This window comes from Calypte anna, chromosome 7, assembly GCF_003957555.1.
Source record: "Calypte anna isolate BGI_N300 chromosome 7, bCalAnn1_v1.p, whole genome shotgun sequence".
Lineage (NCBI taxonomy): Eukaryota > Metazoa > Chordata > Aves > Apodiformes > Trochilidae > Calypte > Calypte anna.
This window is the reverse complement of record NC_044253.1, coordinates 9,332,563-9,356,540: the sequence shown is the minus strand read 5'-3', so window position 1 is coordinate 9,356,540 and position 23,978 is coordinate 9,332,563. Positions and strand designations below refer to the sequence as shown.

General features: G+C 47.8%; 1 protein-coding gene across 3 annotated transcripts; it reads right to left on the bottom strand.

The window, feature by feature from the left end:
• Positions 1-998: 998 nt before the first annotated feature.
• On the bottom strand, positions 999-22,675 carry STEAP3 (STEAP3 metalloreductase). Of its 3 annotated transcripts, none has more exons than XM_030453778.1 (5): positions 22,576-22,675; positions 12,109-12,592; positions 11,140-11,667; positions 9,570-9,734; positions 999-4,353 (listed from the first exon to the last, which is right to left on the bottom strand). In XM_030453778.1, exons 2-5 carry the CDS (start codon positions 12,589-12,591, stop codon positions 4,063-4,065), a joined length of 1,467 nt encoding a protein of 488 aa, XP_030309638.1. In that variant the 5' UTR covers position 12,592; positions 22,576-22,675; the 3' UTR covers positions 999-4,062. The 3 variants fall into 3 exon arrangements, with proteins under 3 accessions (XP_030309638.1, XP_030309639.1, XP_030309640.1); XM_030453779.1 differs by lacking the exon at positions 22,576-22,675 and adding an exon at positions 22,490-22,565; XM_030453780.1 differs by lacking the exon at positions 9,570-9,734.
• Between the last annotated feature and the right edge of the window lie 1,303 nt (positions 22,676-23,978).

Below are 23,978 nucleotides of genomic sequence, written 5' to 3'. Positions count from 1 at the left end.
TTCCTCCTGTATATTGTATACTCAGCTTTAAAACAAGCACGGCTCTGTCTTGCACTACAAAACCTTGCTGAGAAATTCTGCAAAACTGCTGCTGCGGTTTATGAAGGCATACTAAAAGGAAACTGTCCTGGTGTAACAAATCTCATTCCTCAAACCTCAGGCACAGTCCAAAGATCCCACTAGCTCAGTGCATGAAATTTTGGGCTCAAGAGTAACACCAGACTTCTCTTGCTGATTGCTGCAGATCATGCAGCTGCTTGGCCATCTTGGAGAGGCTGCATAAAGGGGCTGAAGCAAGTGCATCCCCCTAAAGATTTAATTGTTGCTTGATATGTCACTTTATAAGTAAATCCCTGAAGAGCAAAAATCCAATTGCACTGTTAAAAGCCTTGCATTATAAAACAGAATGAGTAACAGAACTGTACCTGCAGAGGTTAATCTTCAGCCCAGGAATTTAAATGAACTCATTAAAATCAACTTACAAATTAGCTCTTTAAAATGCAGTGCTGCAGATCCAGAGGTTGGTTGATTGGGCATGCCACTCCTATGAAGAATGGACTTAAGAAACAGAGAACAAATTGATAGTATTAAAACTCCCATTTTCTTTTCAGTCCTGTAAACCCTCATCCGGAACTCTCTTCAACTTTGGACCAATTGCACTTTTTCTTTAGTGGCTTAAGCTTCTTTGATCCTGTGCTACAAGTGCTATGAAGTATCAGGAGCCTCTTGCAATGAAATGAGTGTCTACATACTTGTGCCCTCCTACATGCACAGAAGCTGAGTAATTGAGGCCCTGGCACCACGGATCACAGCAATGCTCATTTTCACTTATTGCCTTGATAACAAGACTCTACCATCTGCTGTCTGTAGTGTATTTTATTTCCTAGTGGTTAAATTCTAGATAATTACACTACTCTACTACTGCTGTTAGAGTAATGGTATTGTTTATGGGGAGGATGGAAAAAAGACTCAAAGAAGTTCAGATTTAATTATATGGACCTGTTCAGAATATCTTTTATATAATTACAGATGCCAGTGATCAAAACTGGCTTCTTACAGCTTTTCAGTTGGTTCTTACATATTTCAGAGGCACAGAGTTGGCAATACAGAAAATAAAAATATAAAGGATTTACATTCCAGAATATATATATGTGTGTGTGTACAAATATACAGAGCAACTCCAAGTACAAAACCAGTTAACTGCTAAATTTTAAGCTAACGTCACTAAGCTCCTTGTCCACATTAAAAAAAAAAGTGTAAGAAAGATAACTGAAAAATTCATCAAAGTACTTTTCACCATTCCAAAATCATCAGAAATCACTCAAGCTGTTGTTTCCAAGTTTTTAGAATCCTATGCCTACAGAAGGCACCATCTGAAATGCTCTTCTGCCTTTACAGGAACAGATTTCAGTCTTTAAAAGGGACAGTGACTGGCTGGACAGTACCTTGGCACAGGCAACCCTGGAGCACTTGGCCAGTCTTTTTTTTTTTTTTTTTTTTTTTTTTTTTAGCAGCTGTGGGGATTTTGAGCTGGCTTGTTTGTTCACCTGGGCTTGTGTCCACATAAGAAGCACCACAGTGACTCACTAACAGAGCCAGCTCCTCAGGTAGCTCTGGGTGCCTGACTTTACTTCTGCTCATGAAAACTGTCCCTTTGCCAGTGATGGGTAATGATATGTGGGTGTGAAAGTCAAACAAACAAAGCAAAGGTGCAAACCTTACTTCTGCTGGGCAGAAAGGTGAGTCTTTAACTCTGCAGCAGCTCACAATAAAACCACACCTTCCCCGTGAAGGGAGAGTCTGCAACCCTCTGTAATGTTCTTTCCCTCCATACTAATGCTTTTCTGGTTTTTTTATCACCAGGCAGTAGTCTTGCCTGCTGTAAAAAAAAAGCTTAAGTGGAAAAAAGAGGCATCAAAATACACTACTGTAACCAGAAAATGTGTAAACTGATGCCTTTATGTTGACTTTGCTTAATGATGAAATGGAAGAGAAGACTAAAAGAACTTGCTTGCTGAATTGTTTTCCCTCAATGAAAACCCACTGGCGTGGGTGGAATTATACTCAGGTGAAACTGTCTCAAATCCATGTGAAAATTTTACCCACCCTTCAATGACAAATAAATAGTGCTGGGCAATCAATCTGCTAGGAGAGTGATTTGATCTGGGCTGGTCTGTGGAGGTGGATGGGGAAAGCTGAATGCAGCTTTCTGAATGAAAGAATGGTAGTTCCCTCATGTTGCCAAAAAAACAAACAAAAAAAAGATCAACCGATTATGAAATCTGGTGATTTCCTTCTGGCTGATTGATTTCTATTTGGTGACAAGACATGGTGTTTGGAGACTTCATCATAAGCCTTAGGCAAGAACTGAAATCCCTCAGGATCAGCACTGGCACCATGTAATATTTGGAGAATATTACTCACTGTAGTTAGCTGAGGTAAACAGGGAGTTCTTAAGCTCCTCTGTCCATGTAGAAATCATCCAGGTTACAGAAGAAATGCTGCCTTGTAGATGGGTTTCTGTGCCTCAGAATTGATCACTGCTCCCCTGTCATTTATATTAACTGGTCTCCTGACAAGTACTTTCTTATCCCACAGTCCAGACCTCATTTGATGCTGACAGATGTTGTTTTTCAAAGCAATTCTGAACACTGAGTGGGGTCTTTTACTTAAGTGTAAGAAAATGAGCTATTCAAGTCATGTCCTTGTGTCTGACCTTACTGAGGTAGTTGTCTTGCATCATCCTGATTGCTTGTTTTTAACTGAGCCTTGGTGAATGGCTGTCCATTCTCTGGTGATTTGGATGTCCAAAACCTAGAGAACTATTTTGATAGAGCAAAAGCTTGAAGGGATAGAAAGTGACAGGTGGAAAATGAAATTAGGACAGAAATCTTCATTGCCCTGTACCTTGTCCAAAGAGGGTGTGAAGTCAGAAGAACACTTGATACTTGCTTTGTGATCTGGCAAATTACTTCTTAAGGTACAAGGCAACGACTGTGCTCAAAATCTACAGTTGCTGTATTTTCACATTGTGGTCAAAACTCACTTTGCCAGACCATCTGAAGATCTTATCATTGCTACTGAACCCAGTGGGTTTAGAGCTGCTGTTTTGTGTGTGTAAATGGGCATGTCTAGGTGACAATGCTTTCTAAAAGCTTCATCCTATTATTTGATATAAGGCCAGCTGGAAAGCATTGGTTTTATCCATGTAACTTTGTGAAGCAGCCTGTCTTTCCTCTAATTATCTTCACTCTGTTTCCATCAAATACTGCTTGAAACTTTGGCTTAGTAAAACAGAGAACATGCAGCAGCAGCAGTTTTCATCTCAGAGTCAGCAGTGAAGAGCAGACATGTGATGTTAGGGACATCCCTCTCTTCAAATGCTCCTAGAAAAGGTGCTTTATTTCTGTAGCTTATAAATGTGCACCAGACACAGCCTACAGGACCAGAAGTGCATTTGAGACAACCGGGATACTTGTATTTGCTGCCAGGTTTGGATGCTCTTAGTAAAATCTGCAGCTGCTACATGGCATGGATATTGCTTACTTGTCCATAGAATTCATTTAGGAGACCAAAACCAGAGAGAATTCATCTTTCTAAACCTCACTGTCTTGATAGATCCAGACACTCAAAAGGCATAATACCTTTGCTGCCAGAAAATCTGTGCTGCTTCATATTAAAATGAAAAAAAAATTGAAATTTATGAGAGCAGCCAGGGAAGCAACCGAGAAGTACCAGTCCAGGGAGCTGCCAGTCAGCACCTCAGTGACTGATCTGACTAACAGAGTCCATCAGTTTCCCATGTGTATTAGTACTGTTAGCTTGGCTTTCACAGTCATTTTTAAGGCAATAATTGTTCTAGCAAATCAGCAATATAATTTAACTACTTCTGTCTAAACTAGTTTCATGGTTCATTTTCTAAAGTCACCAAATTTTATTATTTATAATAATACAATCATACCAAAACATACATATATTTAAGAAAAAGAAACACCTTTATAGAAATGTTGATAGTGCTTTGAAATCTTCTGCCACAGCTGGGCTGGTGGGGGGTGTGCTCTATCAGACATTGCTGGAGGTCTCCCCACTTGAATATTCCCCCGTCGCGCTGGGCAGAACAAACTTCACGTATCTCCCCTTCTCCCAGCCCCTCCTGATTCGCAGAAGTCTGTGCTGGATGCAGGGCAAACTGAAGATGACTTTTGCTAGGATCACAGTACATGGGACAAGCAGGGTGAGGGTGTAGGTTGGAGGCAGGTAGAATTTGTATTGGTTCTCATCAAATGCCCTCGACCATCCATACGTGAGTGTGTGCAAAGTGCTGATTACTAAGGCAATAAATCCCACGGTGGACTAAAAGGAAGAAAAACACATGCCAGTTAGCAGAAGACCTTGTGCCTGGCTAATTTCCTGTTTTTAAACACTGTTTTGTAAGTGTATATAGCACAGTGAAAACAATGAGTATTCCTGCAATTCTTGGGCAGAATAAAACGTGACTGGAAACCTTTCCTGGCTAGCGTGCCAGACTGCATTCTTCTTTTACTAATCAGAGGTTAATTGTGATAACAGAAATGCAGCAGGAGTCTCCCAGAAGATGCTGCCAACTCAGCTGAGAGGTGGACTCCTGCCTCCTTGTGAAGCAGCAGCCACAGCCCCTGCTAAAACCTGTAACCATGGGCAGCTCCCAAATGCCCCTCCTGAGCCCCAGCTGCCAGCTCTGCTGCCTGCCAGCCCATGGCTGTGAGAGGCTGCCCACCAGGGTGGTGAAGCATCAGCACCATGGCTCCAGACCAGCTGTTGTCACCGCCAGGAGTCAGGGAAGCTGTGGCTTTGCACAAAGCAAAAAGACCTTCAGGTAGCTGCCATCATCTACAGGAAAATGAGATTGTGGAAACAGAAATGCTCAACAGTCCTGAAGGATATCCCTTGCCTGTCCTGGAGATGTGTGTTGGCTGGTGAGTCAGGCCATCAGGCTGCATGATGGACCAAGTCCTTGAAACGGGGAGTCAAGAGCCCTTTATCCATGTAGGGAGGCAGGAAGGAACCAGCCCCTGATATACAGACAAGAACTTCCCCTATTTTCAGCTCAGATCATAGCCTGAAGATTTCCAGATCCCTCAAGAGGATTTTTAAACTGTAGACCCCTCACTGGTGGTTTCCAGCCTCAGAGGTGTTGGCTCCTGAGCCTCCCAGCTCTGTTCCCTGCTGGCACTCATCAGGAGCCTGGCGCTCATTCCCAAGGGTGTCTCAAGTGCAAACCTTTCCTGATGTATTTTTAAATAAAAGTGTGGGTGTAGCAGCTTGCTCTGATGCCCTACTTTGAATGCTTGATCTAAGCCTGGAATAACAACAAAATTTCTGGATGCCTTCACAGGAAAAATTTTGCTGTCCCTAGCTCAGGGAAGTGTCCTGTTTTGAGCCAAGGTAGAACCAATTCTCTTTCCAGTAATTTTACTTTTCAGTTACAAGTCAAAATACCTGACTCAGTGCAGGTAGTCAGAGGTCAGCAAGAAACATGGTCTTCCAGAAGGTATGTCCAGGGAAGGGGAGAGAGCAGGGAAATAAGGGAGCAGGGCAAGACAGGAGGAAGGACTCATAATTTTCTCTTGAAAAAAACAATCACAGCTGCAAAACTACTCAATCCCTTCCGATTTTTTACTGCTAAGAAACTATTAAAAAATCCAGACAACTTAAAACAATGTACTATGTTGCTACCCATGAACTAGATCAAGACCCCTCTAACCTCCAGAGCTAATCATGTAGGCAGCTGAGAGGACTGGGCAGGGGAGGCAAGTTACCCTAAAACATGTTACCAGATCTAGGGTGATCTACCAGGACTGCAGCTGAACCTAGCAGCAGGACCCAACCTATAGCTCATCCACCATTGATTTACTCTGAGCTTCTCTCCAACAGGCAAAAAGAAATAAAATCTCGGGTGGGGTAAGGTTGGAAGTGCCAGCTTGAGGCTCATCTGGCATTGCAGAGATGTAAAGCAGGGAAAGGGGACAGGGTGAAGTCCAATTAGTAGGACAAAAGGGGACAAAGGCACCACAGGAGCTCAGTAACCAACCTCTGCATGCAGTTGGCAGGGCACGTGAAGCAGAAAAGCTAATTGGCAAAAAAAACCCCAAAAACCATGGATAAGCAGCCAGTGGCTGGAAACAGCACTGGGAACAGCACTGGCAACTCCTCAGAGTGCATCAGCCAGCTGATCCATTCCCAACACCATGAGGGGCTATCTGGTGAGAGTTGGGGTTGCCCAGGGGGGGGTCCCAGTGCTAATTCTGGCTGCAGGACCTGCCAGCTGGGTACAGGTTGGTCTGTGAGTTCATGAAAAACAAAAAAGTCTGCTGATGGCAGCTTGTCTCACTGTATACATACAGCTCCCTATAACCAGCTGACTGTACACTCAGGGTAGTACAGTGTGGAGCCCACTGAGCATCCCATGGGGCTGATCTGCCAGCGTGCTTAACCCTGATACCACACTGAGTTTTGAAGCTCTGCTCTCATTTATCTTCTCTATGAAGTTGCTGGCTATGAAACTTTTGTTTGATTGGGTTTGGTTTTGGTTTTTTTTTTTGTTTGTTTGTTTTTGTTTGTTTGTTTGTTTGGGTTTTTTTTTGTTGGCTGGTTTTTTGTTTGTTTGTTTTAAACAGTGACAGGGTTTCTTTTGCACTGTCCCAGCACGAGGAATGTGGGGCCATCACCCACGTAAGGTATTAAAGCCCTCTGAAAGCCAGCTGTACAAAGATGGTATTTTCTCATTCAGGCTTTACATGATTTTTGTATTCTATATAAAATCTTGTATTTCCCTCCATCTCCTTGGTGTCTCTGAGGCTCCCTGTAGGGCATTAGTGAAGGTGATTCAGTTGCATGTGGCTCATTTAGAAATGTCAGGGCAGCACCCAAAGCAAACAGCCCCTTCCTGACCCAAATATGTTTCTGACCTGTGCTCCTGTCAGCCCCTTGAAGCCATTAGCTCCAAGGAAGTGGCTCTGGCTCACACTTCATCAACAGAGGGCTTAGAAAAGGTCTGATGACAGATTTTTTTTTATATCATGTGATACATGAGTTAAGAAAGAAAGGAGGTCAAATCAACCTTCAAATTCCAGGAGGGACTTCTCAGGGTGGGAAGGTAAAGGCAATAATACACATTTTTTCTTCTCAGCCTATTAGAGTTGATTTGTAAATCACCAGGGAACATTAAAAATGTCTCCTACAAGTTGAATTGCATAGAAATCATTCCTGTTACCAAGTGTCTAGGTCCTGTACATTTTCTGTAAATCAAAACTGGACATACAGGGGAACTGTGTATCCAAGTTAACTCTGTTTAATAGAAATTCATATATGTGAAGGACCTATAATTAATTTCTTTTTAAATTTTTTTTCTATATATAAAATCTTTGCAACAATCCAAACGGGATTTTTTGGCCCATCAGGCCCATCTTAAGTTGCCACAACTTAAGAGCATGGCAGTATGCCCTAACACTGATACAGGTAGACACACTGTCAGGCTTGGGAAGCTCCAGGAAAGGAGGGGACTAAAGGGGACTCCTGAATTTGTAACAATCCCCAGCCAGCTCTCAAATGTGGCTTTTGCTACAGCATCTCTCAAATACACCAGCCAGTCCAGCTGAGACTTCAGCATCTTCTGGGAGTCACCTGGCTGGGGTGGTTGCTCTCTGTATGTTCCCTTTCTTTCACCTTGCCCAGGCCACACTGCCTCCAATGGGCTGTAACAGGGTAAAGTGTAAAACTTCCCAAATATTTGAGAAAGCAGCCTCATGCTTCAGCCCTCGTATTTAGATTGTGCCTGTGTGTTAGTTCAGGGGAGCTGTAGCTGTATCTGCTCTTAATTCCATTGCTAACTTAGTGAAGAGTAAATCATTTAAAAGAGTCCTCATTAAAACAAAACAAAACAAAACAAACAAACACACAGGGAAGATAACATGCTGAGATCTGTCACCTGCTCTTTTTACATGATATTTCCACAGTGGGGCAAGGCACCAGCCATGCCTTTCGGGCATGTGATCAGCTGGAGCTCCTGTCACTGTCACACTTTATCCCACATGGACAGAAATAGGTGTGGGTATCTTTCCATGAACTCAGCCAGCCAGTTCCCATGTGGGGCAGCCAAGAGCTATTTTGGAGACTTGTATCGTGTATTTGTCTGGTCCCAGTGCTGACATTCCCTCAGGAGACATGGGAAGGGGTCCCAAAGGGGAGATGTGACAGTCGTGGTCGTGACAAGGTACATGACACTACACCAGCAAACTCCAGGAGAGCTGCCAGGCTGCTTGGGGAGCCAAAGAGAAATGCAGGGGGTTTCAAAGCCTCCTTCCAGACTGCAAGGAGATACTTCCCTTCATTTAGGATTGCTGGTATGAGATGCCTAAGCCAGGGTTGCTTCATCCAACATCCCAGCGGCTGCAGCCTTCCCAAGACAGAGGTGGGAATTAATATGCTCCTGTTGTCCCAACTGAAAGAGGTTTTAAGCCAGGTCCCCCTTCTCCCTGAAGGATGATCTCTTGGAGTTGAGCTCTCCTGGTGAGGCTTTTTTACTCAGTGTAAATAATTATTCATTAGCCTACAGCAAGAGGGGAAAAAAGACAAACTGACTTGCTCATTTGGTGATCAGGGCATGTGGGGGGGGAAGCAGGCTTCAAACTCCTGTTCTAATGAACACTGGATTAATTGCACAAGTGCTGAAGAGCTTCAACAGGAGAGGGTGGATGATAGTTATTCATTCACCTCTGCCTCCTGCACCTCCCCTTTGGAAGGGATACAACAGGGACATGGCGTGTACAATGTGGCCTCAAAAGCAGTTTGAACATGCAGGGAATACTTGGTATCCCTGTTGGTTATCCATAAGCCTGGCTCCAAGTGCATCCCTGAAAATGCTGCAACCCCAGAACTGGGGATTTGTGAATGTCCCATGTAGTAGGCTTGAGCCAGTAAGGGAATTTGGCTTTTGGGAGCTTGGATATCACTGGAAGTGGGAAGAAGGCTCCCAAACCAGTGAGTGACTTTGGAGAAAGAAAAATTACATTTCTAATTCACCTTTTAGAATCAGAGATGGACTTTTCATTGAAATCATACACACTTCTCTGTGCTTCTTGGGCTCGCTTCTTGGGCTAGACCAGTCTAGGTCTTTTTGAACCCCACAGCAGACCTGAGATGTGTACACAGCTCATGTATGGTGTCAGCTATCCTGCAGCAGCCCCTGCAGTCACCAGGACTGACACATGACAGGGCTCAAGGGGATCTTGCCCACAGAAGCAAACCTGCCTGCCTTCTCAGAATGACCCTAAAACTTTCTGCTTTTCTACCTTGTGTGACTTCAGGAGGATTTTAGCTGTGAATGGCAGTGCTGCTCCCCAGCACCAGGCCAGGACACACCGTATTTTTCTCAGGATCTCTAACTAATGCTGCTAAATCTAGAGTGAGAAAGAACTTCAGCAAGATATTAAAGACTCCCTCCTTGCAAAGGCTGCTGCTCATCCCCACGTGGATCTGTGACATGTTAGATGGCAAAATCACTCTTTGGCACTGGGAAACATCAACTTTACCTGAATGAAACTGAATTCCCTCCAGTTAAGAGAGTTTGCGATGGATGGAAGTGAAGTGATGGCGAGTAACGACAGCAAGCCCAGGGCAATTATTCCAACAGAGATATAAATCTCCATCCTCCAGACTTCCTCCTCTACCCAGATATTCATCTTCTTCTCCACAGCCTGGCATGACAACGAAGGTTTGTTAAAACAGAACGCTTAGGAATAGAGGAACTGAATTTTATATGTATTCATTTTGGTTTTGGAAGCAGGTTTCCTTGATATGCACTGGGTCCTGGTCCAGTGTACATTTGCCCCTGCATTTTGGGAGGTGTGAAAATGCTCTTTTATCCCAATGCTCTTTGGCCAAGCCATACCAGATCTGAAGCCTGCTGGGAAGAATGGCTGAATGATCTCAGCTCCCACAGCTTGTAAGCACAGCAGCAAGCCCCAAAGTTGCATTTGGAAAGATAATTAGAATGAGAAGTCAGTTTACAGCCATGAAAACAAATACAGATACTTGAATATGCAGTAGTCTCCTAATAACCTTCATTTCAAGTGCATTTAGGGGGAAATTGTTCATGATAATGGAAGGGAAGATGGGTTTTATCCTGCATGGCAAAGAGGAACATTTAGAATCATCCTCTTTAGCTCATTAATGGGTTTAATTTACTAAACAAAGATGTTGCTCAAAAACAGGAGGTAGAGGGGAAATGAACACAGGATGCTTGCCCAAGATTAATGTGTGACAGTGGCAATCAAAAAGGACTTGCTCAAGGCTGGAGCAGAGAGGCTGAGGATCTCATTGGATGGATGCTTTCAACAGGCACTGCTGCTGAAAGCCCCCTCCTCTCTGTTGGGATGAGCATTTGGAAACACTTGGGAAATATTTTGGGGCAGAAAGCAGACTGGGTATGGGGCAATTCCTCACTTGGTTCCCCACTCCTCTGCATGAAGTTTGTGCCATCCCAGGAGGGAGCAGGCTGGAGCAGCGGGAATCCAGGGGCAGAAGAAGTGCAGAATCATGAGGACAAGAGGAAATGGCCTCAAGTTGTGCCAGGGAAGGTTTGGATTGGATATTAGGAAAAATTTCCTCACTGAATGGTCAGGTGTTGGAAGAGGCTGCCCAGGGAAGTGGCAGAATCACCATCCCTGGAGGTGCTCAAAAAAGGTGTAGACATGGCACTTCAAGACATGGCTGGTGTTGCTTGGTTCAGATGGACCTTAAGGAGATCCTAAAGGTCTTTTCCAACCTTAATGATTCTATGATTCTGTGATTTTTTTCCTGCCTCTGCCCTAGTCACAAGACATGCCAGGTGCCGGGTAAAGCTGGTTTCAAAGGACTGTCTGTGCTTCTGGGGAGCAGTGGCAAGGGGGAGGCTGATCCTATCCCTGGCTGCAGATGGACACACAGCACCCTGCTGAGATGGATGGTCCATGGAAGAAGTCCTTGTGTAGCCCGCAGCTTATTCCCACTGCGTTTTGGAGAGCGAATGCAACAGCCAAGATAGCAAACCCTCTCCCCAACACCTGGATGTGTGCAGAAGACTACAACTAGAGGTGCTGGCCTGGAGAGTACCCACGTTACCTGCTTGACAGCTGTCTCGATTAACTGGTAGCGGTGGGAGCGGCGCAGAGGCAGGCAGAAGCTGTACACGGCGTGCAGAGCAGCGCAGAAGAAGCTGAGGAGCCCGATTTGCTTTCGGTGCTGGAGCCACTGGTCCAACCAGTCTGGGAAACGCCTGTATTTGGTACCATAGTAGAGCTGTGAGCAAGCTGCCAGCACCCCAGGCAGGTAGACGAGAGACAGCATGACGTAGGCCACGCAAGGCAATGTCGTGTTGACCACCTCGATGGGGATCTTGTACAACTTGTTTTTCTGCTCCCTGATGTAAGGGTGGATGACCTGGCGGATCAGGTTGTAAGTGAAAAAGCAAAGAAAAAGCCCCAGAGACAAAAAGATGGGGATTTTCCAGGCTGGCAAGAGGCGCAGGGGCATGTTCTCAATCTCACAGGCTGACGACATGCAGCCCATGTCCACAGGGGTGAATCCCATGACTTGAGCAATTTCTGCTACAGTGCGCTTGGCTTCTTGGTTATTTGAGCAAATCAGAACCTGCAACGAACAGAGAGATACACACAGGGCAAAGAGAGATCAGGCTGCTGGGAGCAAGCGTGCTGGGAGGGATGCTGTGCTATGGGAAGCCTATGTTTTTCCAGAGCATGGTGCTTCCCTTGCTGATGGGGATTTACTATGGCTGCCAAGGACCTCTGTCCTGGAGAGGCTGCCTTTCATGTGTGCACCACCAGTTTGTTTCACTGGCCTTGTATACATAAACATACAATTAAATAACACTTTTCACTTAGGCAGAGGCTCCAAAGCCTACAAAGTGTGAAGTAAGTGAGAGTACTTTGTTTGGGAGCAAAGAAACGTGGAAGCTATGGGTTGGTCTCTGGATGCCACAGCCAGCACTCAGACCCTTTCTCCTGGAAGCCTTAGGCCATTTGCCGATGCAGAAATAGTTGGGATTTGGCCCTTGTCAGAAGAAAACAATACCTGCTTATTTCCATCCCTGGCACCTGACTGCAGGGTCCAAGCAGAAACCACGTTAAATCCCTTGACCACAGTGCAGGCTGGGAAGAGAGAAGCCAAGTACTCGGCGTTGGATTCTTTGCTCTGGTTGATCTCGGTGTTGTTGCTAACGTCCACCAGGATCTTGCCCACCAGGACGTCGGCCAGGTCACAGAGGGTGGAGTAATGTTCCCTGAAAACCGCCACGAAAATGACATCTGCCTTCTTCACCGCCTCTGCCTGGAAGGTGACTTCAGCTGCGGAAGGGAAGAGGCTGGCTTTGCGCTTGGGGTTGCGGCTGCCGACCACCACCTTGAAGCCTGAGCAGACCAGGCGAATGGCCAAGGACCGCGCAAAGTCCCCGCTCCCCAGAACCCCGATGGCACGGCCGGCGGCAGGCGTGACGCTGGCATCACCATCCGTGCTCCGATGGCCCAGGAGGGGTTTGGCCATGTCTCCTCCAGACATCCTAGCGGGAAAAAAAACAAGGGGAAACGCAAGCTCGTTGTGAAGCTCTTGCAGAGACGTCCGTAGTCGTGGGCAAAATGCCATTTCGGCCACTTGGACAGAAGTCAGCATGGGTTTGGATCCAGCAGCCCTGGACCGATCTGCCAAACAACCCGCAAGCGTGCAGTAATGTACAAGCACCATTGGAGGGGGACAAAACACTACACTGGGCTGGAAGGCAAAGGGTTTTAGGAAGGTTTCCCAGTTTTGTGTGGTCCAACACCTCCTGGCTGCACTTCTCTACCCTTTGCTGCTCTCCATGCTAGCACCCCGCACTGCAAAGCCAGGCCAGTGCTAACAGCAACCAGGACCAGCTCACATCCCCAAGGAGCTACCGGGCATCTTCTGAAAAGCTCAGGGCCAGGAGTCCATGGGGATTCCTGAGCCCACACTTGAGAAAGCTCAGGAGGTGATTCTGATTTGCAAGAGCTGAATCAAGGCAGGGAGTTTCAGTTGAAACAGAAGTATCTTAAAAGTGGTAAATGAAGAAGTTGCAGCTTTTGCCAGTTCCAATACTGGGTTTGGCAAGCACTGTTTGCTTCAGCTCTTAAATGAATAATGAGAACTTAATTGTGACATTTAAAAATATCTTAAAACATGATGGGATTTGCTCATGAAAGATCTTGATGAGCTTTACAAACGTTAATGACTTTTGCCCTGTAATACTCGGCTCTCCATAACAGATTAGGTATTGAGGCCATGGAGAGGTTTCAAGAAGATCAATAAATTCACTGGCAGCACATCAGCCAGCCTGGGAGCTCAGATGAAACTCAGGCAGGAAACTGCCAGGCTGCACAGGGGCTGTGCCACCAGCAGCTCAGATCTGCTTTCTTGCTTAGGGAATGGCTTATCTGTCCTAAAGGAATCTGCCATTCCCTAAGGGCAGATTTTTAAAGAGCTCAGGAGGTGGAGCAGGGAACAAACACACCAAGACATTTGGCTTTTCCACTGGGCACTCTGGCAGAGATGATAGTAAAGACCAGAATCAACAAACTCACTCTGTTTGGGACTGAGACAACACAGAGAACACTGCTATACTACTATAAAAAGCCATATTTTGAAACGCACACTGCAGTTCTGCTCATTCCCCTGAAAAAAAAAAAGGGGGGGGGGAATGGGAGGAATAAACCTGGAGCCATAGAAAAAGTGTGAGAGATGACAAAGACTGCAAGTTGGGGAAGAAACAGATCAGTGAGGAGGTAGAAGAGACCTGGGGTTTCTTGAGGTGTGGAGCTGAGGTCAATGGGAACACTGGAGAGCAATATGGGCAGACGAGTCCTCTTCATCCACAACCAATTGTGCTGCAAAACCTCTAGTGTTAAGTAAAGCAGTTCTATCTGAAAAAATGTTGGGTTTTTTCTCCATGCCCATTCTTATCAGACTCTTTATCAAAAACTCACTGCTTTACTTTTTAGGAACCGTGTTGCTCCAGCTGAATTTATCTGTGGCCAAAACTATTTGTTCTAGGGCCAATGCTACTGTTCAGCCTAACAAGCTTTCTTTTCTACACTTCCATCCCTACCCCCCTCTGCTTTTCCACCACCCGTATGCACAAATGTTATCCTGAAGTAGAGAGACAGATCTCTGGCTCTCAGCTAAGAGGAGAGAAACCAACCTTCAGGTTGGTGAAGCGGTTGTTACCTGCAGATTCATTTTATAATCATCTGAAATACCTCAAAAGCTCTCTCCATGCTCCCACTGGGATGGGAATTCTGCTGCAAACAGATTTTCTTGTAATGTGTTTTGCCTGTCCTGTAGCTGCCACTGAACACATAGAGAGATGTTAACAATGTTTGGAGATAAACAGCTTCGCTGTCTTCAGTTATTTTGATTAAAAGGGATGACAGAATGAAATGGCCTTTGAAGTCAGCAGGATAGTTCAGAAGTAAGAAGCTTCAGAATATCTTCTGTGGATTTTGGTGTGAATATTTCAGTTGTGCTCCGACTGTCGGGGGTTTGGAGCAGGACCTGTCCCCACTGTACAGCCTCTGGTGGGATGGCAGTGCTGCAGTGCTCTGCAATCCCCCATGGAAGGAGGAGAAAATCCCTCTTCTACCATAAACACATTGAGACACTGTGCTCTCTGCCTAACAGATACCTGGAAATGGAGTGTCTGATTAGGCAACAGTTTTTTCTGCTTCTGTATCTCTGTGGAGCACTCACCCTGTTCCCACCACCACCCCTGACTTACCATGTTCATGCTGCTTTCTTGGCACCTCTGAGCAATGTGTTACCTGCTTAAAACTCTCCCTCCCAAAGCTAATTCTGTGTGGCAAGGTCCACCCACACAAAGTCAGTGCAATGCACCATGGCCAGGATACTTCGGAGGCAGAGGAGGTCTAGAGCAGAGACCACAGTGTTCAGACACAACTTTAGGATGCTGCAGCCTTAAATTAACCTCATTTATTGATCTTCCCTATCAAGAGAACTCTACCCCTGCTGTTATGGCATGTGCAATTCACAAAGAGATTATTTTCTTACCAAGGAAACTACAAGATGGTTTAAAGCACACAAGTAAACCAGCTTCAATCCTAACTGGGAAGCAGTTCCCTAATTAAATGATGTAAACCAATGTGAAGCTGCCCTTCAGATAGACTATTAAAGACTCTCTTATGTCACTATGTGGGGATGCTATCTCCATCTCTAGCACACTCGTTCCTGTATGCAGCTCACCACTACACTGCAATTACTGCTGTTTGCAGGACAGTGCGAGAGATGGGCAACCAGCAAGCTGAGGAGGTCTGCTCTGCCAGGCACCTACCAAAACTGGCCAGATGGGCAGTCCTGCCCAAAAGAATGGGATCAGACAGACAAAAGCTGGGTAAAATGAAGCAGTCAAATCTCTGTGTCCCAGGCAGAGGGAGGGAGGAGCTCTCACAGATGAAAAACATGGATAATTCAATGTATTTTGCACCTGAGGCTTTGCAGGAGGGTGTTAGCTTAGGCTCAGTGCCAGGCAAACAAGATTTTTCTGCCTCTCTGCCCTTGCTGAGCATCCTCACTCAGGTTTTGCAGCAGGACAGCTGTTCTGGTGGGAGCTGGGCTGCAAGGGGCCCACTCAGGTGTCTCTGGGCTCACAGCAGAGTCAATCTGCCGAGCAGATCATCCCCCACCATGAACAGGGAGCTGGCTCAGTCCTTATCCTCTGTCAGCAGATGTGGGGAACCGAGACACTAATGACTATGGGACTCCAGCAAGTTTGTCTGGGAGGACCCAGATATCCTTGACCACATCTTTAACAATGAGCCCATCTTTTCAGGCCCCTTGCACTTCATCTGGTACAGGAGGATAGCTTAGCTGTATCCTGTAACTCGCAGTCTGGAGGTGTTTGAGTTGCAAACCCTAAAGAACGATGGACCTGTGGTGGTAAGGCATGAGTTTCACTTCAGTTTTGTCCAAAAAAAAAAAAAAAAAAAGAAAATCAAGGCCCATTTCCCTGTCTTAGTATTCAGATTTATCAGATAAAAGACAGCTTAGATTTTCAATAACTCTAATAAAAAAAGCAATGCCTTTAACATATCCCTGAGACAAACTGCCAGAGAACATGGCAGCAACCTCATCAGGAGCTCCAAGTAATGGTCCTGTCCAGTGCAACAAAACTGGTTCTTGTTCACACAGAAGCTCATCTCTGAGCTCAGTCTCATGTACAGAGTCTGAGCCAGCAGTGCTTTCACTAAAACAACTGCTTTTGTGTCTTCCCCTGAGGACAGGTTTTGTCTAGACTGACCACAAATGAGTTTCGAGTAGCTGTGGACTCAACCTGGTGCAGGTCATCATGGAACCTGCTCTGTGCTTCAGCTTCTGCATTGAGATAAAGCACATGATTATGATTATTATCTACATCCCCTAATGAGCACGTGGGTGGAAAGACTAGCAAGCCACATGAGGAATCAAATGATGTATCAGAGCAGAGGAATGCCCTGCATTTTGCACCAGGGTGGTCCCTTCTGGTTCTGCTGGCATGTCTGGCACCCAGGTACCTGAAGCATGGTCCCACATTGGAGGGACAGGGGTGATCTCTGCTCCAAGGGGACTTCCAATCTACATGGAGGGACCTTTGAACCATGAAGCTGAAGCCCTACAGTTTCTATTTGCAGAGCCCTCTGCTCAGTGATTCGCCTGGGCATCTGCTGCTGTGTTAACCCTTGAGAAGCCCCAGTGAGAGAACTGCATTCAGCACCTGAAGTCCCCATTCAGGTCTTGGACTAAGCAGAAATATTAAATTTTTTTTTTTTTTTTGGTTACAGCCATTTTTTTTTCCCAGGAAAAATACAACATTTTAGTCTCTTTCCCACACCCAGAGTGCCCCTCTGAGAAACAGAGCATGTACCATGTACCTGTTCAGACTGGAACAGATTTAAAAGGGCTTATCCAAAGCTGCTTTAACTGCAGTTCTTGGTGCACATTTCAAGAGACCTTTCAGTCCTACCCAGCCTGACTGGAAATAACCCTTCTGCTCTGAAGATGAGGGAAGGAAGGGGGAAGCCAGGCTTGCTTCCTCTTTCCCTCCTTCTCTTTCCAAAGCAGAGTTAACTCCCCAACAGCGCAAACCAGGAACTGGCAAAAGGAATAAATCACCCGTTGCTATTGCTTCAGGCAGCAAAGCCATGCTGCAAGCCTCCCTGGGACGCCAGCCAGGCCATCAGAATGAGGAAACACCAGGAGCTGGGCTCCCCCCACCAGCCCCTTGGCCCACGGGGCACACGGAGCAGGGAGTGCTGATTGGGACCAGGGTGGGGAGGTGGGACAGGGACCTGCCCCAGGGGAGATGCTCCTGCCCCGAGCAAGCATCTCTGGGTGCTGAGCCTGCCCCCTCATGTGATATGGTGAGGACAGACCTGCCGTGGGCTCCTGGGGTTGCTGTGACCCTAAACCTTCTGTGAGATCTGCTGTGACCCCAGACCTGCAGGGCTGCTGTAACCCCAGACTTGCTGCATGTCCTCCTGCCACCTCTCTCCACACCACTGCTCTTTGCATTTGAAAGTCTTCATCCCTCCTCCTGCCCCAGGGCATGTGTTTACCTGATTATCTCATTTATCAGCTCTTTATCTGTTAAAACCACTTCCATAAGCTCCGTCAGAGCCCAGCTTTCTCCCCTCTATCTCTCAATCCAATTAACCTCACTGCTGCCTCTCTTACCCCCAAAGGACACTGCAAATTATTTGCCCCCTTCTTTGCAGGCACAGTCTGTATTTTGAGAATAGGTTTCACATATCCCTTCAGTTTCTCTTGCATGAGTGAAACCCAACTCTCTCCTCAAAGCTGTTTCGTGCTGAGTGTCTGATAACTCAGCCTCTCTTCCTTGCTCTCATTTGTCTTGGAGGACACCCAGAACTGCATTTGCCAACTGAGCCCCTAAAAGGCACTGACTGGAGCAGAACCACTGCTTCCCCAATGTCCCACTTCTTTTTCTTCATGCCAGCAGGGTGTTTGCTTTTGCACAACTGCCTGACACTGTTGACTCACGGGCCATGGTGCCCATCTCCTTGGCCTCTGGCTCCCCATGGCCACTGCCTGGCTGGTCACTCACCCCGTGTCCATGCAATCGGTCAATCCTACCACACAGGACATAACACATGCCCTGTTTTTTTAGACAATCTCTCCAATTTGTCACAATCTTTAATTTTTTGTCTCTCCTCAACAACGTTTCAAGCTCAGTGTCACCTACAAATTGAGGACATGCCTCCAGACTCCATCACTCACTAATGAAAACACAGGCTGACAGGCACTGACCCTCCTCAATCCACACCCCCTCTGGCTTGAATGTTGATAAATATTGTGGATGTTGACTTTGGAAGCCAGGGTGAAACCAAGGGCATCTCCCTGACCATGGGATGTTCTTCACTGTGACCAAAATTCAAAAACATCTTTCAAAATAGGAAAGTGAAGGAGAAATTTCCCACCAGGGCAAAACAGGCACTTTTTTTTCCACATCAACTCAGATGCTTTAGCTAGTTATCCCACAGAAATACATCAGCCCATGGTCACATTGCAGGCACAATTTCCCTTCTCAAGGTTAAATGGGAAATGTTAATGCTGAGCAGAACAATCACCCACCTACATGACAGAACTAGAAAACAAACTTTTGTCTTGTTCTTTTCATCAGAACTACGTACATTCAAGCTTAGCTACCAACAGGTTCTGCCATAGGTTGTCCCAAAAATCTCCTCTCCCAGATTTGACTCTGAAGGCAAGGGGCCCTCCTTTGCACTAAGTCCTTTTCTGAAGAGCTTATTCTGCTAAAAGACCATGCTGCCTGTGCCTAAGAAGGACATGCCCTGCAATAAAATGGCATAAATTTAGAATCTGAAAGCCTGGAGGTTTCCTGGTAAGACTGTGGAGAACACAGTTCTGAAGCAAGAAGGGTTTTTTTGGTAGAGCAGTGCTGATGCTGACATAACACATGGGATCTGATCTGAGAGACCTGACTGCAAGGTTATTTTCCCTACTTATCACCTCACAGTTTTTCAGTGATTTAAAGGGGTGGTTTACAAAAACTTCAGGTGCTGCTCTGAAGTCCTGTGTAGCTTCTCACCTCTTTGGGTCTTAATTCTGCTGTTTCTCTTACCAAGTTAATGACTATTTCACAATGACCCATTTCTGAGCCTTCCCTTCCCTGAAGTACAGGGAGAGTGGGGAAGCAGCCAAGCCCCCAGGTGGTGGAAGCTCCTCAAGTAGATCTAATGACACCCTGCTGCCAGACACGATGGGAGGAGGTGCTCCTGCCTGAACCCAGCTGGGGAAAATCTCTCCCACTCTTCTCCAGGCAATGTGTGCAGTTCTGCTGGGAGCTGGAGGGCTTTGGAGACAGTGAGACCTGACTTAGCAGTCACCACAGGGAGCTGGCAGGCTCTGGCTGTTTGAATCCTCTTTATTTCTTTCCAGGAAAGATGTACAGGAATTGCACTGCGTGTGCACGAAAATATTTGGGTTGGCTATTCCTGCTCTGTGGCATCTGTTAGAAGGGTCTCCAAGATCAGCACTCCCTTGCCTGTCTGATTTGGCCTCTCACAGTGACTCAGAACATACACAAGACCACACAGTGGGGAGAAGACGGCCCAGGAGGCAGTTTGGGGTGGAGGGAAAACACAACTGATGGCACGGGGTCAGCCTGCTGGGGGATCTGCATGGGGGAAGAGGGTGCTCTCCACCAAAAGGCAACATCCCTGAGATGCTGGGACCCTACCACACTCTACCTCCCCCTGCCTGCCCTGGCTGTTCGCCTGTGTCCAGCAGAAATGTGTCTTTGGTTTGGGACCCAGGAGAGCAGAGCCAGCTCTCTTCACCCAGGGAGCACAGGGCTCTCCCTGGTCACCCTGGAGAGGTAAGGATGGTCTCTTCTGTTGTGCCATTCTGGCCAACTATGTTACATTTCTCTCTTTTCCTTCATTCCTTCAAGCAGGTGATGAGACTGACAAGAAAGAAGGAAGAAGAGGGAGTGTTACTGGACCTGGGAAGAGATGGAGGAAAAGCAAGAGAAGGCAGCAGGTGGTTTCACCAGGCTGGCTCCTGCAGAGGGAACTAATGCTGCCTGCCTGGTCAGTTCCTTCCATCTGGGATCCTTTTTGATGGTCTTTAAAATGTTTTTTAAAGGCAGCTCTGCTGGAGCACCGCCTCCTGTCCCCACCTTTGGCAAGGACACCCTTGTGGTGAGAAGGTATTTATTCTAAGTACCTGAACTGATGCATGTTGGTATCCATTAGTGCTTGCACATGACCAGTAGCTGCTATCAGGATACTTTTGTGGTGGACAGGTTAGCTACAGACCCTGATCCTTGAAGCCTGAGGTCCATGGGGAGCTCTTAGGATATTTTTTCATATGAACTAAATGGAAATGCATATGCAAGTGTTACCACAATCAGGGCTTTAGAGAGAGTCACTGATAATCAGAGTACCTGGGAAGAGGATGGGAGAAATTTCTGTGTACTTCTTAAACACTGGGCAAAATTCTCAAAATGCTCAAGTGATTTAGACCCTGAAGTACTTAAGGGTTTTTGGAACTGGTATGTGTCACTGACATCCTTTCAAAATGTCTTATCCTTTCAGTTAAGCTGTATTTCACCAAAACTTAGATGAAGACAGGAGGCTGCTTAATCCACTGTAGGGCTACAGGGAAAACTACTCTATGAAGAAGCAGTAAAATAAAATTTGAAAAAAATTAGCATTTTACTCCATCACTGGGTTGACAAAAAGCTACTATGTGATGGTGAACTTACAGGTAACAAATTGGTGGGTTTTAACTCTTGGTATGTGACATCTCTCAGCTGCCAGTGCCTCCCCCACCTCTCCAGAGTGCAGAGTGATTTGCCTGGCTCTTCCACCATCGGAAGAAATGTGTTTCCTCTGAATCTAACCCTGCTTCTGTTTAGAAGTGTGATGATGCAAGGTCACAGTCAAAGCATAGTTCCTAACAATAAAAAGCAAAATAAACCAAAAACAAAAAGCAAAACAAAACAAAACATAAAAAAATATTACCAAGCTTTCAAAATTGCTGTTTTCCTGGGATTTGGTGTATCTGTTTAAGCGAAGTCTTGTTGAGTCATTAACATTTTTGTCCTTACAGTTACAGAGGAAATCAAATATGTACAGTGACTGTGGGATCTTGTATCACTGTAAATTTGTTTCATAGCAAATGTGATTTTAAAAGGAGAAAACTTAAGCTTGACATGATATTTAAATCTCGTTAGTCCTCCATCTCCTCAGCCTCCAGAAGTATTGATGCTGTAGGCCGTCCTACTGCCTCTCAGTTCTGTTTTCTCACCACGGGAGGCATTTCTCTGTGCATTTGTTCAATTTATAATATACTGAGGGAAATGATCTGGGTCCTCAGAACCCATCCATCCTCTGCTGGGCTCTGTGGGGTGCAGGCATTATGAACAGGGATGCTCCCCCAAGCTCCCTGTGTGATGGCAAAGGGGCCATCACAGCCCTACACACCCCCTGGGCAGAGGGTCACAGGACAGGGACAGTCCTGCACCAGGTCACATCAACTCCACAACGGTCCTACTACAAAGTCACCTCTCTGTTTCCTTCACAACTTCCATCCTTCGTTATTCTGATGCAGATCAACTGCTGAAGTCCCCCCATTCAGCATCCAAACCTTTAACAAGCCCCTGCAGCAGTACAGAAACCATACAGCTGCTTCCCACTCATCCCTGAGGGACTATGGGCCCTGGCCAAGATTTTCCCAGAGATTATTTTAATATTTCAGTGCTTCCATGGCTGGAAGAAACCACTCCTCTCCTTTAGAGAACGGAGAGTGAAAAACTGTAACCCAAGCACAAACTGCTCTCTGGGGGGGCACCACCCCACTCATTCACCTGTTGACACCTCAACACCCCACTGCACTTCAGAGGACATCACCGATGGACCCCAAGAACACCCCCTGCCCTGGTCCAGCTGGGTGCGTGTGCAGGGACGGGGCAGCGCGGAGGGGAGCAGCATCACACCCGCCTCTTCCCAGCGATCACACGCGGCTGGGTCACCTCCAAAAGTTCTGGCTCCAGCCCAACACCGCGCGGCCACAGCCCGGACCGCCCCCTGGATCCCCCTGCCCGAGCCCAGGGGGTGCAGCGGGCCGCGGGGGGACACCGGGCCCTGATCCCCAGCCTCGCCGCCGGGTTCCGGGAGACGGGGGGGTGCCGGCGGGACGGAGCCCCGGGACCGAGCGAGCCCCCGTGGGCGGCACCTCCCTGACATGCCGAGCCGAACCCAGCCGGGCCGAGTCCAGCGGTGCCAAGCCAAGCCCGGCTAACCCGTTCCGTGCCGCGCCGAGCCGAGCCACCCCCGCCCCGCAGTGCACTCCCGGCTCGGCCCGCCCCGTCCCAGTCACCCTCCGGTTCGAGCCCCGCTGCCGCCACCTGCGAGCCCCTCTGGTGGGGCAGCCTCTCCGCACCGTCCCCGCAAGGGCGAATCCCGGCCGTGCCCGTCCCCCCGCGGTGCTCACCTCTGCGCGGCGGCGGGAGAGGGAGCGGAGCCGTCCGGTAGCGGTGAGCCAGAGCCGGTGATGTCAGGCTGCGGGCTCCGCCCTCCCGCCCATGTGCGCGGCGGCCGCCAGACATCCGCTCAGGCACGGCACGGCACGGCACGGCACGGCACGGCACGGCTCGGCTCGGCTCGGCTCGGCTCGGCAGCCAGGGTGACAGCACAGCCTGGCCCGGCACAGCCAGGCTCACTGCGTGGCCCAGCACGGCTCGGCACTGCCTGGCATGGCACAGTCTGGCCCAGTGTGGCTCGGCACAGCGCGGCCCAGCAGTGCCCCGCGCAGGGGTGAGGGAGCTGTGAGCCTTCCAGCCCTGGCCCGCTTCTGGGCACTGCCGAGGTTAAACACACACGGACCGGAGGACATCGCCGCCGGGGCTGCAGGGGATGCGGTATCCCCTACAGGCAGGAGTCAGAGGCAGACCTTAATTCTCTGTTTATATAAAGTGCGTTTCAGTGACAGCCAGGGTTTCACTTTAATGGAAGGGTGCGGCTTGGTGCGCCTGGCTCCCTGCTATCAGGTGCCGTGCACTTGCTCTTAAAAGCTGTGCATGGGGTGTGGGAGCAGATAATGGGTTTTTCCCCCTCACCGGCAAAGAGCTGTCCTGTTGCAGCCACCCCTCACGGAGCTGCGCGGCCCCGCTCCCATAGAGCGGCGGTAGCGTGGACTTAGGCTGCTGAGAGCTGGCACTGAGAGTGGTGTCCTCAGGCAAAAACACTGGGTCAAACCCACGGGGATTTAAAAAAAAAAAAAAAAATTTCTCTGGGTCTTTTTTTTCACTCACTCAGTAGAGGACAGGAGCACAGGGGGAATGGCTGATGCAATGCTGGTACCCAGCTGGCTGTGACCCCACCATTCTGCTGGCCCTGGTACCACCTGCACCCCCTCTTCCCCATCCTTCCCCACCACAGGGCCAAGCAGCCACTTGGGATCTGCAGGGGGCTGGGGTTGGCAGGCTTTGCTGGTGCCCGTGTGCCAGCACAGTGTTGCATGGGTGAGAAGATGAACCTCAGCAGCTTCTGGCTCCTGGGCCAGGGAGTTGGAGGGAGCCCCCAGCTCCCACCCTGTGTCTCCAGGCTCTCTGTGGGATGCTTGAGCCATCTGAGGTGGCCCTGTGGAGGTGTGCACCAGGCCAGCTCAACTCCTGGCCCGCACCTAGTTGATAAGGTGGGTATTCCTCCCCTGTCCCGGGGCATGTCTGGGCATCACTATACCAAGACACCAAGGCTGTGGTCCCCAAGCCCCCCTGTGCTGCTTCCCCCTCTCTGTGCGTGCATCACAGAGGTTTATGTGCCAGCCTGCTGTGCACTGGAGCCCATCAGGCATGTGGCAGCACTGGGCAGTGGCAGCTGCACCTGAGCAAATGT